This window comes from Anarrhichthys ocellatus, unplaced genomic scaffold, assembly GCF_004355925.1.
Source record: "Anarrhichthys ocellatus isolate YVR2014 unplaced genomic scaffold, GSC_Weel_1.0 scaffold3, whole genome shotgun sequence".
NCBI classification, from domain to species: Eukaryota; Metazoa; Chordata; class Actinopteri; order Perciformes; family Anarhichadidae; genus Anarrhichthys; species Anarrhichthys ocellatus.
This window is the reverse complement of record NW_022280033.1, coordinates 5231993-5245554: the sequence shown is the minus strand read 5'-3', so window position 1 is coordinate 5245554 and position 13562 is coordinate 5231993. Positions and strand designations below refer to the sequence as shown.

The following is a 13562-nucleotide window of genomic DNA, read 5'->3' as shown; positions in this document are numbered from 1 at the left end:
GTGTGTGTGTGTGTGTGTGTGTGTGTGTGTGTGTGTGTGTGTGTGTGTGGGTGGGTGGGTGTTTCTGTTGGTCTCTCTCCTCACCACTGGCTGTCTCTCCTCTCTCTGCAGGGCGGCAACAACGCAGGACACACGGTGGTGGTGGACTCGGTGGAGTACGACTTCCACCTCCTCCCCAGCGGCATCATCAACCCCAAGGTCACCGCCTTCATTGGTGTGTAATGCAGAAACACTTTAAATTCACACTCGACATTTGTGCCATCTACACACACACTTAAGTGGCACACACACACCATTTGCTCATACGCAACTACACACAGACGCTCATTCCAAGGCCACCTTTCCTCGCTGTTTTCCTGATGAATTGATCGAGGCTCTTTTTAGCCCGGCGCTCGTCATCGCCGGCTACAGCGAGTGTGATCAGCTTGACTCAGAGCCAGACTGCATCACATTCACTCATCTGCAGTAACTTCATTAGCTAATGATATCTTTTCTTTCTGGCTTCCAACTCTCTCTCTCTCTCCCCCTACACACACACACACACGCACACATCTGCACTTTAACATGCAGCCGTGCGGTCTGTCAATGCTTAATCACATTTATGCTTTTACTTCTTTGATATGTGACACATTACATTCTCCATTGGCTCGAACGCTCAGGAAGACATCACTGGTGTCTCACAGCAGGTTGCACTTTGCCCCACCAAAAGAAATAGGAAAAATATTCCAAAAACATTACATTGCAGCCATTTATATTGTTTTTCTTTACGTGAGCTGTTCTTGTCAAAATGCAGCCATTAACATCGGTAGCAGACACCATGTACAGCATTTTCATAACAATACATTCAATTTGGTGGAAGCATTTACCCAAAAGTCCCCAACTGTACTATAGTTGTGTACTTCAGCGCTGTCCGTGAGGGCACCGACTCTCTCAGGTAATTCAAGCTCTGCAGATTGAGCTTTCCAGGAGGGAAACACTGTAAAATGCACCGACTGAGCTGAGGTGATCATATGTGTGTTCCTCCGTGGATGTGTTCTGATTATTTTTAAATGGACAGCAGGCTGGTTTGTCATTTTCCTCTCACTGCAGTAAAAGCTGCGTCAGGATTATTCGACACTGAATGGAGACCAGATTGGAAAAATAGAGATTCACCATCTCTTTATTGGAGATTCACCATCTTTTTTTTTATGTATGTGGATGTTTATAGCCATGCTCGTGGCATGTTTTTATGGACGTAATCTCGGTCCGTCAGTTTGTCTGTAACTTTGACCCAGACTGAAATATCTTAGCAGCAGGATTGCCGTACATTTCAGTTCAGACATTCATAGTCTCCAGATGATGAACCCTAATGATTTTAAGGATCGGTTGATATTTTCCCCAGCACAACGGTTCGATGGATTGTCGTGAAAGTTGTTGCAAACGTTCATGTCCCCGTCAGGATGAAATGAAATTATTTTGATCGTCCCGTAATTTCATCTAGCGCCATCATGAGGACGAAATTGTCCAATACTTTATGACTAAATACTTGCAGTAATGTTAGCATGTTGTGAATATGGTGAACATTACCTGCGTGGCTGTCTTGTTCTTATTTAAACTCATGTTAAATGCATAAAACAGACAATGAGCCAATCAGCTTGTCGGGAACAACAGCTGTCTGAATTCACTCACTCAGTTTGCTGTATTCAGTTTCCATAAAGCAACTGATAACTTGGCCCAAATCTGACCAGTGTCTTGTTAATACACTACAAAATAAAACGTTAACCTCAAATAAAGCTCGTACTGCTCTCTTAGCTTGAGCTCAAGTCAGTTATTTTGACATCTTGTCGTTTTGCACAGAAAATCTAGATTTCTCTTTCAGCAACAGCTAATCATTCGGTATTATTGGTGTTGCCGTGTCACACCGTTACACAGGAGGGGAGACAGACATCGATCATTTATAATTGTTTCATTGTCCCAGAGTGGAAAACATGTTGCCTTTTGTTACACCATCATTCTCCTCCTCCTCCTGTGTAATTCAATTAATTCATTGTAATTAAAAGCACATTCATGGCCTCCAGCACTGGGAGCAAATCTGTGTGCAGGTCTTTTGTGTCCCTGAGCGGCAAATGCCTTTTATCTCACACATTTATTCCTAAATAAACACTAAAAGAAAGGTGTTTCTTTCTGTTAGTTTGTTGTTGTTTTTTAGCCCTTTTTCTACATTTCTTACATTTAATTTATTCAAAGTAGTTACCTTACCACCTCCAGTTAATGCAACCCAATTAAAGAGATAATTCGGGCCATCTGTTTGAATTCTCCTGTGAACAGGCATCGCTTGTACCAGCTATCTGTCAGAAATACATCACTTAACATCACAGTTAGGCTGTCGGTTCACACCCGGGGCTGCTTTCACAATGACACACATTACTCTCTAGTTTAGATGTAACTTATAATTGGACTTCAGATGGATGATTAAAGGTGCCTTTTAGACTGTGCAGCAACAGTCAACGTTTATTGCTCATAAACACTGTGCAAGATGCAGTGGTGGAATCTCACAAAGTACATTTACCCAAGTGCTGTACTGAAGTACAATTTTGAGGTACTTCACTTGAGTCTTTGCATTTTATGCTACTCTATACTTCAACTCCACTGCATTTATTAATGAGCTGTCCAGTATTTTCCTCTGTTGCATTGATGGTGTAACATCACCTACTGTAGGCTATAATAGTCACGTGACGCCCTCTTGACTGTCTCTCATATTCGACTATTCTCTCTTTATTATCTGTCACAGCTGAACTTCCTCCAATACCTCCGAACTGATGCTGAACTTGATTCTGTCCGCTGATCAGGACTTGAAGCTCCGCCGTGTGAAATTCTTCTCTCTTTTTTTTTTTTTTTTTACTCTTAAGTCTCTTTTTGTGAAGCGGAACGAGTAGATTTACTGTGCATGCTGATGTGGATTATGCAAATTATGAAATCCCACGCACCTCCTCGTGAAGAGGTGGCGTTCATCAGGCTGAAATGAGCGATTCTTACATCTAGTTTTTTAAAGTTTGGTGAATCCGACTTGAAACACTCGTATGAGCAAACCTCACAAAGTAAGAGAGGTTTAGGAGGAGAATACAGGAACGAGGATACTCAGATTAGAATAATAATATTCAGTTTATTCATGCTAAATATAAATCAACTGATACATGATGATGTATTATTATGAATTAAGCTCCCCAGCAGTATATAAAGTAGTAGAACGGCCATTACCAGCTGCGACATAAGTGATGCTTACACATTAATGTACCAACAATTACAGTCCAGTGATATTCCCTATATTAATCTGAAATGGGCCATTCTGCATTATGATGACTTCTCCTGTTGTCTCTTTAAGGTATGTTTTGATGCTTATACTTCTCTGTTATAGAATAAATATAAAATAAAGTTTTGAATGCAGGACTTTTACTTGTAACAGAGTAATTTTGTACTATAACATTAATACTTTTATTTAAGTATAAAGAAACTTATGAGGAATGTACTTCTTCCTCTGACGATTTTACTTCCTCTAAAAAGTGTTTTGGGGAAAAACCCTCTTTGTTCAAATTGTTTATAACTCATTGATTCATGTGGATAATCCGTGAGGAGAATTTCTTAAGTAGACGTGTAGATCTATTTGAGTTGATGCTTCAGGCTCAAGAACAGTGATCATGACTTTATATGAACAGGTGTGTTCTTTGCACACATCCATCAAACTCTTAAACGGCAGCTGTGGCTCGGGAGCTACAGCGCGTCGTCCTTTAGTCACGAGGTTGGCGCCCCCCCCCCCCCCCCCCCCCCTCTGTTCCTGGTCTCATGTCAAAGTGTGGTTGAGCGGGGACTCTGATCTCCAAGTCGCAGCTCTTTCGTGTGAATGAGATACAAACTGTAAAAGTGAGTCCATTTATCTTTTCACCTCAGGCAACGGTGTCGTGATCCACCTGCCAGGCCTGTTTGAAGAGGCAGAGAAGAACAAACGCAAAGGAAAAGGTGAGTTGTTCTTAAACACATACAGTAACAGAACAAGACTCTGCTTTCACATGTGAAGACTCAAACTGTGTGCGCGTGTGTGTGTGTGTGTAGGTCTTAATGACTGGGACAAAAGGCTGGTCATCTCAGACAGAGCACATATTGGTAAGTCCTCCATGTGTGAATGTTTGAATGTACAGTATGTGTGCATGCACAAGTGTGTGTGTGTGTGTGTGTGTGTGTGTGTGTGTGTGTGTGTGTGTGTGGGGATGTGTCAGCCCTGCTTTCTCTGAGGTGTGTGAGAGTGTGTGTCTCCTCTCTTCCTCCTCTGCAGTGTTTGACTTCCACCAAGCGGTTGATGGTGTTCAGGAACAGCAGAGAACAGAGCAAGTAGGCAAGAAGTAAGAAACCTGTTGCTTTAAAAAGACAAACACACACACACACACACTATATTCACTAACATGGAGGGAAAGATCAGATCAGCATCTTTGACTCATTTATCTTGAGGCTTATGAGTCACGGTCAACACGCAGATTAACATCCAATGTCAAATATTCAGTCCGTTTGTAAATAAAAAGATCACTTCATGCGTTCCTCAGCTTTAAATGTTTGGATTTTTAAAGTGTTCATTTCAACAGGGAGTCGTAATGTTTTCTCTCTTTTCGTGAGGTCCTTGTCCTTCCATCTGGATTATTTTGGAGATAAATCTTTATTGTTGACGCAGAGCCTTACTACAACAAAACTGATCCACATATTATACACTAAGTTGTTGCTAAATGTGATGTGCAAAAAATGTTATTGCAAATATAATATAATACATATTGTGTAAACTTTCACTTTTTAAACATGCCGTGAGGAGCGTCAGCCGTCCTCTGTAGACTTGTTTGCACTCTTAACTTAAACAAGACTGTGGTCCTCACTTACGAACCTTACAAGCTAACACAAACAAAGAGTTATAATCAATTTTATTATAATAACAATGTATCAAATGACAATGTAAAAGGATGATGAACCTACAGAGGTATATGAATCTGCTGCTCCCGTCACATTCACGGAGCTTTTTTTTAGCTGTCCGACCCGCAACTTTATTGTTTTGGTTCACTCTCACCGCTCTCTGTACGATATTCTGCTCAGCAGCACACAGCAGACAGACACAGTTCGAGACAAGCTGGTGAACATAGTGCAGCATTTAGTGGCTAAAGAGACAGATATTTCCGTCAGGAGTTGGTGGAGACCAAAAATGGAGCTAAAAGAGAGTAAATATTGGACATATTCGCCTGGTGGCCAGAAATAAATGCTCATGTTGCTTCGTAACAAGTGGACGTTTAAACAAATTCCCCACATAACTTAAAAGATGAAGATATGTCAATGCTGTGTTAACAGCATGTTTAAGTTGCTCGTACTTTTATCTTCACTTTCCATATGTGAAGAAATGTCTTTCCACAGTGCGTATAATCTCACCACTGCTCTGAGGCCTCAGAGGGGTCAGACAGGCGGGGGGTGTAGCAGCCCTGCAGCAGGTGGAGTTTATGAACAGTGTGACAGACAGACAGTAGCAGTGCTTCGTTAATAAACCAGCAGCTTCCTGTTAAGGGGTATACTTTTAGTCTCTTAACAAAGACACAAGTAGTCCATGTACAGTAGTAAATCCAGGTATTTGTGTTTTATTCCACACCCTTTTGAAACGACCGTATTCTAATAATAAATTAGCCCGGGCAGTGAACCACACCGACGTATGTGAGGAATGTTAAGCTGAGTCTGTGGTGCATTCACCATATCAAGCTCAAGAGAGATCCAGCGTATTCCTGTTCAGAGCTGGGTTGTCTTTATCAGCTCAGCCACCAAAGCCCCAAACACCCAGCCAGCCAGCCAGCTTTTGTGTGTGTGTGTGTGTGCGTGTGTGTGTGCGCGAGTGAGCGACAGAGTAAATGCATGTTCACAAGGGTACCTTAATGGCACGGTCATTATGAACTTTCAGCAGATTGCTACGACAGGCTGGTGGCTTTCCAGTCCCAGAGTCTGATCTGGTTTCTTAAAACTAGAATCACAAAGGGGAAACGTGCCGTCCTGTAGTTTCAATAAGATGCTAAAAACGAACGGCAAACTCAAAATAAGAAAAAAATGTGTTTCTTTATAAAACATCTGCACAAACAAAAGCAGTTGTAGAATTTCCTTAGTTAAAACGCATTGACGAACTGTAGCTTCAGTTTTATTCTGACGTAGAATATGTTACTTTTCATGCAATTTTAAAGATACACTGAATACCTTTTAGTCTGCACATGATGCGTGTGTGGATCCATCTTTTCTGTGACAAAGACAATGAACAATATTCATTTTAAATTTAAAATGTATTATTCATGGCTTATCTTGTTTCTTCATTACAATTTTAAATATAAGCAGCAACAAGCAGTGGTGGAAGTTAACTAGCTAAGTACGTTTATATATACTTAGATAATTTACATTTTGCAAAGTAAACTTAATAAATCCAAAAGTTTTCTTAGATAAACTTTAATCTTCTGAAAAAAGATTTAACTCTTTAACAGTCACATGAACTTCTTCTCGATGTAAGATTCAGTTATTTTGAAACAACTTACTGGGTCTGGAGGGATGCGATCACCTGCTGATGATGCTTCTGTTTCTCCCCCCCTCCCCCTCCCCCTCCCCCCGTCCCTCCTCTCTTGGTCCTGCCCAGCCTCGGGACAACAAAGAAGGGGATTGGTCCCGTGTACTCAGCCAAGGCAGCACGTAACGGTCTCAGGATATGTGACCTGTTGGCTGACTTCACTCAGTTCTCTGAAAGGTCTGTGCCAACAGTTCGGGATTATGTTTCCATCTGGGCTTTTTCATGAAAATCTGTATCAGTACATTTGCTCAGGGCGTCAAGGTCAACGCTCTCCAAAGACCGTTGAGGAATGTAATTGTTTGTTTGGTTCTAGTGAGTCGTGGAATGCAATCTAGGAAGTCCAATTTGAGAAGCAGATCCAAGAGTTTAAACGCTTATCAAACGCCAAAACACTGCTCGGCAGTGTGTAATACTGTGAGGCGGGAGTTTACAACTCTGCAAGATTTTCATTCCAGCAACTACTTTTATCTTTTGTTGCAACCATTGTAAGGTAAACGGTAGAAACACTGCCTCCACGTTACAAAGTAATTCAACGCTTGCATTTGATTGGCCAGAAGACGTCACGTTGTGGTACAACAGAAGTTGAGTCAGATTCTACTTTGTTGTGCCGGAGCCCTCTGCCGCGCTGCACTGGCCTCATTCAAATGAGCAGAGCTGATGTCGGTCTGAACGGGGGCCTAAATGTGGCTCCTGGGGTTTAGTTCCTGCTCCCTGAGGAACTATGGAGGTCAAACCAAACACTACTTCTGTATATAATAAAGAAAAATATATAAAATATATATATATATATATATATATATATATATATATATAAGAAATTTGTTGGAAATGAATCAAAACTGATCAATTTTGCTTGTTGCAGGTATAAAGCTTTGGCCCAGCAGTACAAGGACATGTACCCCACCCTGGTGATTGACATAGAGGGAGAGCTTGTCAGATTAAAGGTAGTTCGGATTAACATTCAAAACATATTTCTACAAACATTCATTCTTTCCTCTTTGCAGTAACATGCTGTGTGATTTTTAGGACTATGTGGAGCGGATCAAGCCCATGGTGAGAGACGGAGTGCACTTCATGTACGAGGCTCTTCACGGTCCTCCTAAGAACATCCTGGTGGAAGGAGCCAACGCAGCTCTGCTGGACATCGACTTCGGTCAGTACATCGCTGTGTGTGCATGTGTGAGCGTGCATGTGCACCACAATTATTAAGCCCGCCTTACTCTTAACTTCTGTATATTTACCAATTATCATTTTTGAAAGTACGCCAACGTCTTTGTGCTAACCCTTTCCTCTGGAAAAAAACAATGTAATTTCTAATTGCCAAGCGCTGCCCGCTGCATCTACAGTGACCCGGTGATGTTGCCCTGAAACACTTAAGCTTTGTGATGCTCTTTACAAAAGCCTGCTCGGAGCTCACACTAGGGATGATGGTAAGTTTACTAACCGCTCTAGGCATCCAGGCTTTGACGTGCATGCTCACAGTTCAACCACTCAATGCCACCTGACTGTGCATGAGCACGAAGGCGTCCGTGTCAGCAGTCTGTCAGTCGATCGATCAGAATCACAGAGTAATCGTCGAATCCGGAGGTACTCTCAAGAGGTTGACGAAAGCACGGCGGTTGTGTTGTTGCTTTCAGATAATGACGCGGCAGACGTAAACTATATTTATGTCACCGTAAAACAGCAGACCTGTGATTGTTGAGAGCGCTGACGCCACTGAGACGAATTACGGTGGAAGTTCAACGATGGTTATAATCAAAACACCATGCTCGTAGTAACCGGTGGTATCAGGGCACAGTGTCCTGCACACTAATAGACAAACAACCTCACGACTGCTGATAGACACACGAGCGGCTGAACCTGTTCTTCTGTGTGTACACAACAGTCTCTATGAACACTGGAGTGACCTGCATGTGGGAAGCACCAAGGCGAGGAAACTCAAACCTTTGTTTTCTTTCATCACAGCAGTAGAGAGATGTTTCTTAAGCACATTTTTCTTTTCTTTTTTGAATATCTGTGTCTGTGAGTGTTTTATAGAGCCGGGCGATAATTCAATATGATGATTTATCGTCTTTCAATGGAATCGAATCCTGATGAAATCATAGATCGTGATATACAATGATGTCGTCTGAACTCTCATTTCTCATCAAACTACTGTCTTATTCTGAGTACTCTGTATTTGTGTGCATGCATTTAAAGTCAGTAAATAGCTGGAAATATATATTTACTTTTTCTGTCATGTGCAATTTGCACTGAAGTTCTAAATTAAATGCCAAAATACTTGTTTGTACACAAAAATAGGCTTTACGTTTTGGTAATTTTGGCTATATTGTGATGTTTTTCATTATGGAGATATGAACTGACGAATATCGGAAGAGAAAAAGACGGGTGACTTAAAGTGTCAGATGTGCAATTCAGTTTAATTATCATGGTAAATGGACTTGTACTTGTGTAGCGCCTTTCTAGTCTTCCGAACACTCAAAGCGCTTTAGCACAACATGTCACTAACCCATTAACACCCATTCATATACTGATGGCAGGGGCTACCATGCAAGGTGCCACCGATCACTTAAGCTTCAATTAAAGAAGTTTTAAAGTATGTTTATTGCACCAATTTGCGTCAACAATGTTACTTCTTGAAGTCAAAACTCGGCAAAATCTGAACACAGACATTAGCAACAAGTTGTCTTCAGTATCGAAACACTCCAGTGATAGTTGTTTGTACATGTATGGCTACATTGCAAACAGGAACTGCCAATACAAAATTCGGCATACGTTGTTCCTGAAAAGTATGATCAGTCTTCACTCCTACTGTCGTTGCAGGGACGTACCCCTTTGTGACATCGTCCAACTGCACGGTGGGCGGGGTGTGTACGGGTCTTGGCATGCCGCCTCAAAACGTCGGGAACGTTTACGGGGTCGTCAAGGCGTACACCACCAGAGTGGGCATCGGGGCCTTCCCCTCAGAGCAGAGCAACGTAAGACGCACTTTAACTCACACCACCCATCAATATGCTAACACAGACTTTTTGCTACAAAGACGGGTAGCATATCACAGGAAAAACTCAGGTCACTTAAACCTGCAACCTCACAGGTATCTTTTTGGGGAAAGTGTTCTTCATCCACTGTTAACAGTGTGGTAGAACCATCTACAGGAGGTTTTGCTACTCTGCCACCAATAACCAGCTGTATAAACTTTATTTTTTAATGTTAATAAATCTGTCTATGACACTTATTCATGACTAAAACACGACCATCATCCCGTAGAACGATATGAAGTACTTTACACGTTTACATAATGCATTCACAAGCCAGCAAGCAGCAAAGACTTGAAACTGATGGACTATCTGCGCTCATCTTGTTGTCTTTAGGAGATCGGAGAGCTTCTTCAGACTCGAGGGAAGGAGGTGGGCGTGACCACAGGCAGGAAGAGACGATGTGGTTGGCTGGATCTGGTGCTCATCAAATATGCACACATGATTAATGGCTTCACTGCGTGAGTTCAGCGGGCGTGCGTGCGTGCGTGCGTGCGTGCGTGTGTGCGTGTGTGTTGATTCGTTTAGTTTTACGTGTTTGTGTGTCAAAGTTTCCCTCAAGTGTTTATGACAGCATTTAGTGGAAAATCATTAGAGGTCAAAATGAGAATTTAAATTTTTTTGTTGTACATATATTTGTTAAAGGCACCGAGGTGTATGCAGCTTTTATATCTTAAGTTTGCCAAAACAAAGAAAGAGAAGGTCTTTTTTCAGTTCTTTTTGTGGTTTTATTCACTTATATTAAAGTAAACTGCCAGTCTCCACAGGAAACAGATTTTTATTGTTTTCATAATAAATCTTTGGATGGTGGACAGAGCGTCCTTTTGTCTTCAGTCTTATAACCTTCCTGTCCTCTTTGTGAACCCAGCTTAGCGCTCACCAAACTGGACATACTCGACGTGTTCGCAGAGATCAAAGTGGGCGTCTCGTACAAAGTCGACAACCAAACTATACCTCACTTTCCAGGTGAGCCGCTGTGTGAATGAGTACTTCTTTTGTAAGCGTTTATAAAAAGTAAATGATTAATATAAAAATAAATTTCCAGCATATGTTCTTTATTACTTCCTCCAATCGTTGCTCAGGATTCAGGTAGATAAGATGGCTAACAAGTGTGATCAGTCTCAAAGGAGCTGAATGCTGAACATTTGACTTTAATGACATCCTTAAGCTCTCACATAACCAAGAGTGTGTCTCAAAGGTAAAACGATGTGTTGACACGGAGGCGTCATGAGTAGAAAAGTGGAGTTGATGCATCTCTGCCTTCAGTGGATGTATTGTCACACCTCTCGCTTCCTCTTCTTCTAGTCTGCACTGTTATTTATAGAGAGCTCCATTTCAAGGCAGAAACATATTGATCTGTTGTCATAGCTGTTTTGATTGTGGTCTCCTGTAAAGCTAATGGTGTGATATTAATCCCCCCCCCCCCCTTCTCATTGATTCTGTGCCAGCCAATCAGGAGGTGTTGCAGCATGTGGAGGTCCAGTATGAGACGCTGCCGGGCTGGAACAGCGACACCTCGGCTCTGAGAAGCTTTGAGGAGCTGCCCGAGAACGCCCAGAAATATGTCTGCTACATTGAGCAGCATGTGGGAGTGCCTGGTACGAACACACACACACACACACACTTCCTTTACTTTTAATCCCAATGCTGGTAAAATTGTTGGTGATTCTGACCTCTGTGGCGTTGAACCCAGAATACTTGCACACTGCTTCTCGGATGCTTCAGTGTTGTGATTATGTGTCCTTTATTTGTATTAATCAGCTTACTTTACTGATAAGTGAATCCAGCGTGCAAGGTTCAGGCTGATAGTGAATCTCAAGACCGCCATCTGCTGGACCACAAGGCAAACTACGTCAATAGTCGTGCGCTCATAGACTGTACATTCTGAATCGGAACAGGTTATTACTACAGATCATATATTTGTTTTCAAATACAAAAGTGACGGCACTAATTTAACCGTCTAACCAGGTTTCTAATCATCTCGACAAAAAGGCTGCAGACGGGAAAATCACGCTGTGAGAGCGCTGAAAAGAGAGATAATCACACGGAAATATGTTTTCTCATATTTAAATGATTCTATCCACACAAATGGAAGTCCGACAAGTAAGCCGTGCTTCCAATGTAAGGTCAGAGGAAGTGGAGATATCTGCTGCATGTTTGCGTGGATCACCATTTAATGGGACTCCGTCAACGCCTACCTCTGCTTCTCTGTTTCCTCAGTCAAGTGGATCGGAGTGGGCAAGTCTCGGGAGTCCATGATCCAGCTGTTCTAGACGAAGGGAGGAGAGCAACCCAAGCAAAGAGGAAGCACATCAGCGAATCAACTGTACCCTTCTTCTTCACCTCCCCACCTCCCACACACACACACACACACACACACACAGCCTACCTACCTGTCTCAACTCTCCGACAGAGACATGACCGCCATGTCTGCTCTTAATGCTTTAACACTGTATCTTCAGACTGACCCATATTACAGACCGCACCCCTCACAGACTGACCTCCCAGCATCTCCATCTGGATTTTTAACAGTTTTAAACTTTTAGAATAACAGTTCCCTCTTTTTAATTTGTATATCGTAGCGGCTTATTTCAGACGTGCGAATCACTCGGCGACACCGGCTGCCATCAGGTCTGAAAGCGGACGCGAGGGAACCGACTCGACATGCGCACACACACACACACACACACACACACACAGACACACACACACACACACACACACACACACGGGATCACTTCCTGGAGGAACTGTCCACAGATGTTTGGTTGGTCAAACTGTTCAAGTGTGTTATTGTTAATCTATGCGCCGTGACAGTCTGGTGTAAATCAGTTTTTAACTTTTGCACTTTCGATGCTTTGGACAACACCTGCTTTATGTTTAATTCTGCCAGGTGTACAAAACATCCTGACACCATAAAGGGATCCTTTAATATTGTTAATGTGTCTTTTTGTGTGTGTGTTTTTTTTTTTTTTTTTTTTGTTTTTGTACGTCATCGGACAAAGACTCCTCCTTGTCATTCAACCAAAAGATTTGCTTTCTTGTAGCTCGCGGCTGCTTTTCTACTGAGCGCTGTTGATGAACTGTTGACGCACATCGTCCTGTGAGACAGCTGGTGTTTTTTTCGGTTTAATTTTAGAAGGTGAATGAACGAGTACAGAGATAAAACTGGTATACCTAATCAGTTCAGTTAGCCGACACACTTTACACTCACGTTCTTGTGATTGTTTATCTTATCGATTTATTTGCACTTTCAATACAATGTTGTGTTAAAGTCAGAATCAGAAACCGTTTATTGCCAATGTATGTTGCTCATACAAGGAATCTGTCATGGCGGGTGGTGCATAACATTAAACAATCAACAACAATCAACACAGTGCAAGAAATGGAAACATATTAAAATATGTATAAATACTGTATAAGAAGTGGGTCATATTTCCCCTTTTTTTGGTCCAGTTTTCTGTCATTGTTATAATACAGATCTTTAAGAAAAGGAAAAAATAAGGCTCAAAAAGAAGTCTTCACTGTGTCATCCACATACAGCACCTGCTGGTATAAATGGTGTCTGATGAGGCCTTCAAAGGAAACCTCCCATTACTATGACTTAGGAGTGTTCGTGCACATCATTTAAAAAGCCTTAATTAGCTACTTTTGTGGCGTTTGGAGCTATATATATATATATATATAAAAACAAACTTTAAAGTGGCTGAATCAATTAGTATTATTGGATTCTGTTTAGATGAAACTGCCAGCGATGGTGGCTTTTCATCTGTTCTGCCAACAGTTTGTTGGTGATATTCAACTGTTGGTAATTTAGGCCTTGACAACATCCATTGTTTTTATCCAATCCTGTTTAAACTCAGTTTAGTATACTGCTAGATATGGTCTTTAGATACCTGGATTATGTGAAAGGGTTTCCACAGTGACGATGT

The 13562-nt window shown here is 41.8% G+C and overlaps 1 protein-coding gene across 1 annotated transcript in view; it reads left to right on the top strand.

The window, feature by feature from the left end:
- The window catches only part of adss2 (adenylosuccinate synthase 2), a 20784-nt gene extending 7793 nt beyond the window's left edge, over positions 1-12991 (top strand). Inside the window, exons 2-13 of the mRNA XM_031877111.1 lie at positions 112-214; positions 3925-3993; positions 4087-4137; positions 4307-4373; positions 6665-6772; positions 7458-7539; positions 7622-7748; positions 9419-9573; positions 9967-10091; positions 10499-10596; positions 11079-11228; positions 11851-12991. Of these exons, the coding sequence (XP_031732971.1) occupies positions 112-214; positions 3925-3993; positions 4087-4137; positions 4307-4373; positions 6665-6772; positions 7458-7539; positions 7622-7748; positions 9419-9573; positions 9967-10091; positions 10499-10596; positions 11079-11228; positions 11851-11903 (1188 nt within the window). The 3' untranslated portion in view covers positions 11904-12991. The remainder of the gene's footprint in view (positions 1-111; positions 215-3924; positions 3994-4086; positions 4138-4306; positions 4374-6664; positions 6773-7457; positions 7540-7621; positions 7749-9418; positions 9574-9966; positions 10092-10498; positions 10597-11078; positions 11229-11850) is intronic.
- Positions 12992-13562: the final 571 nt, after the last annotated feature.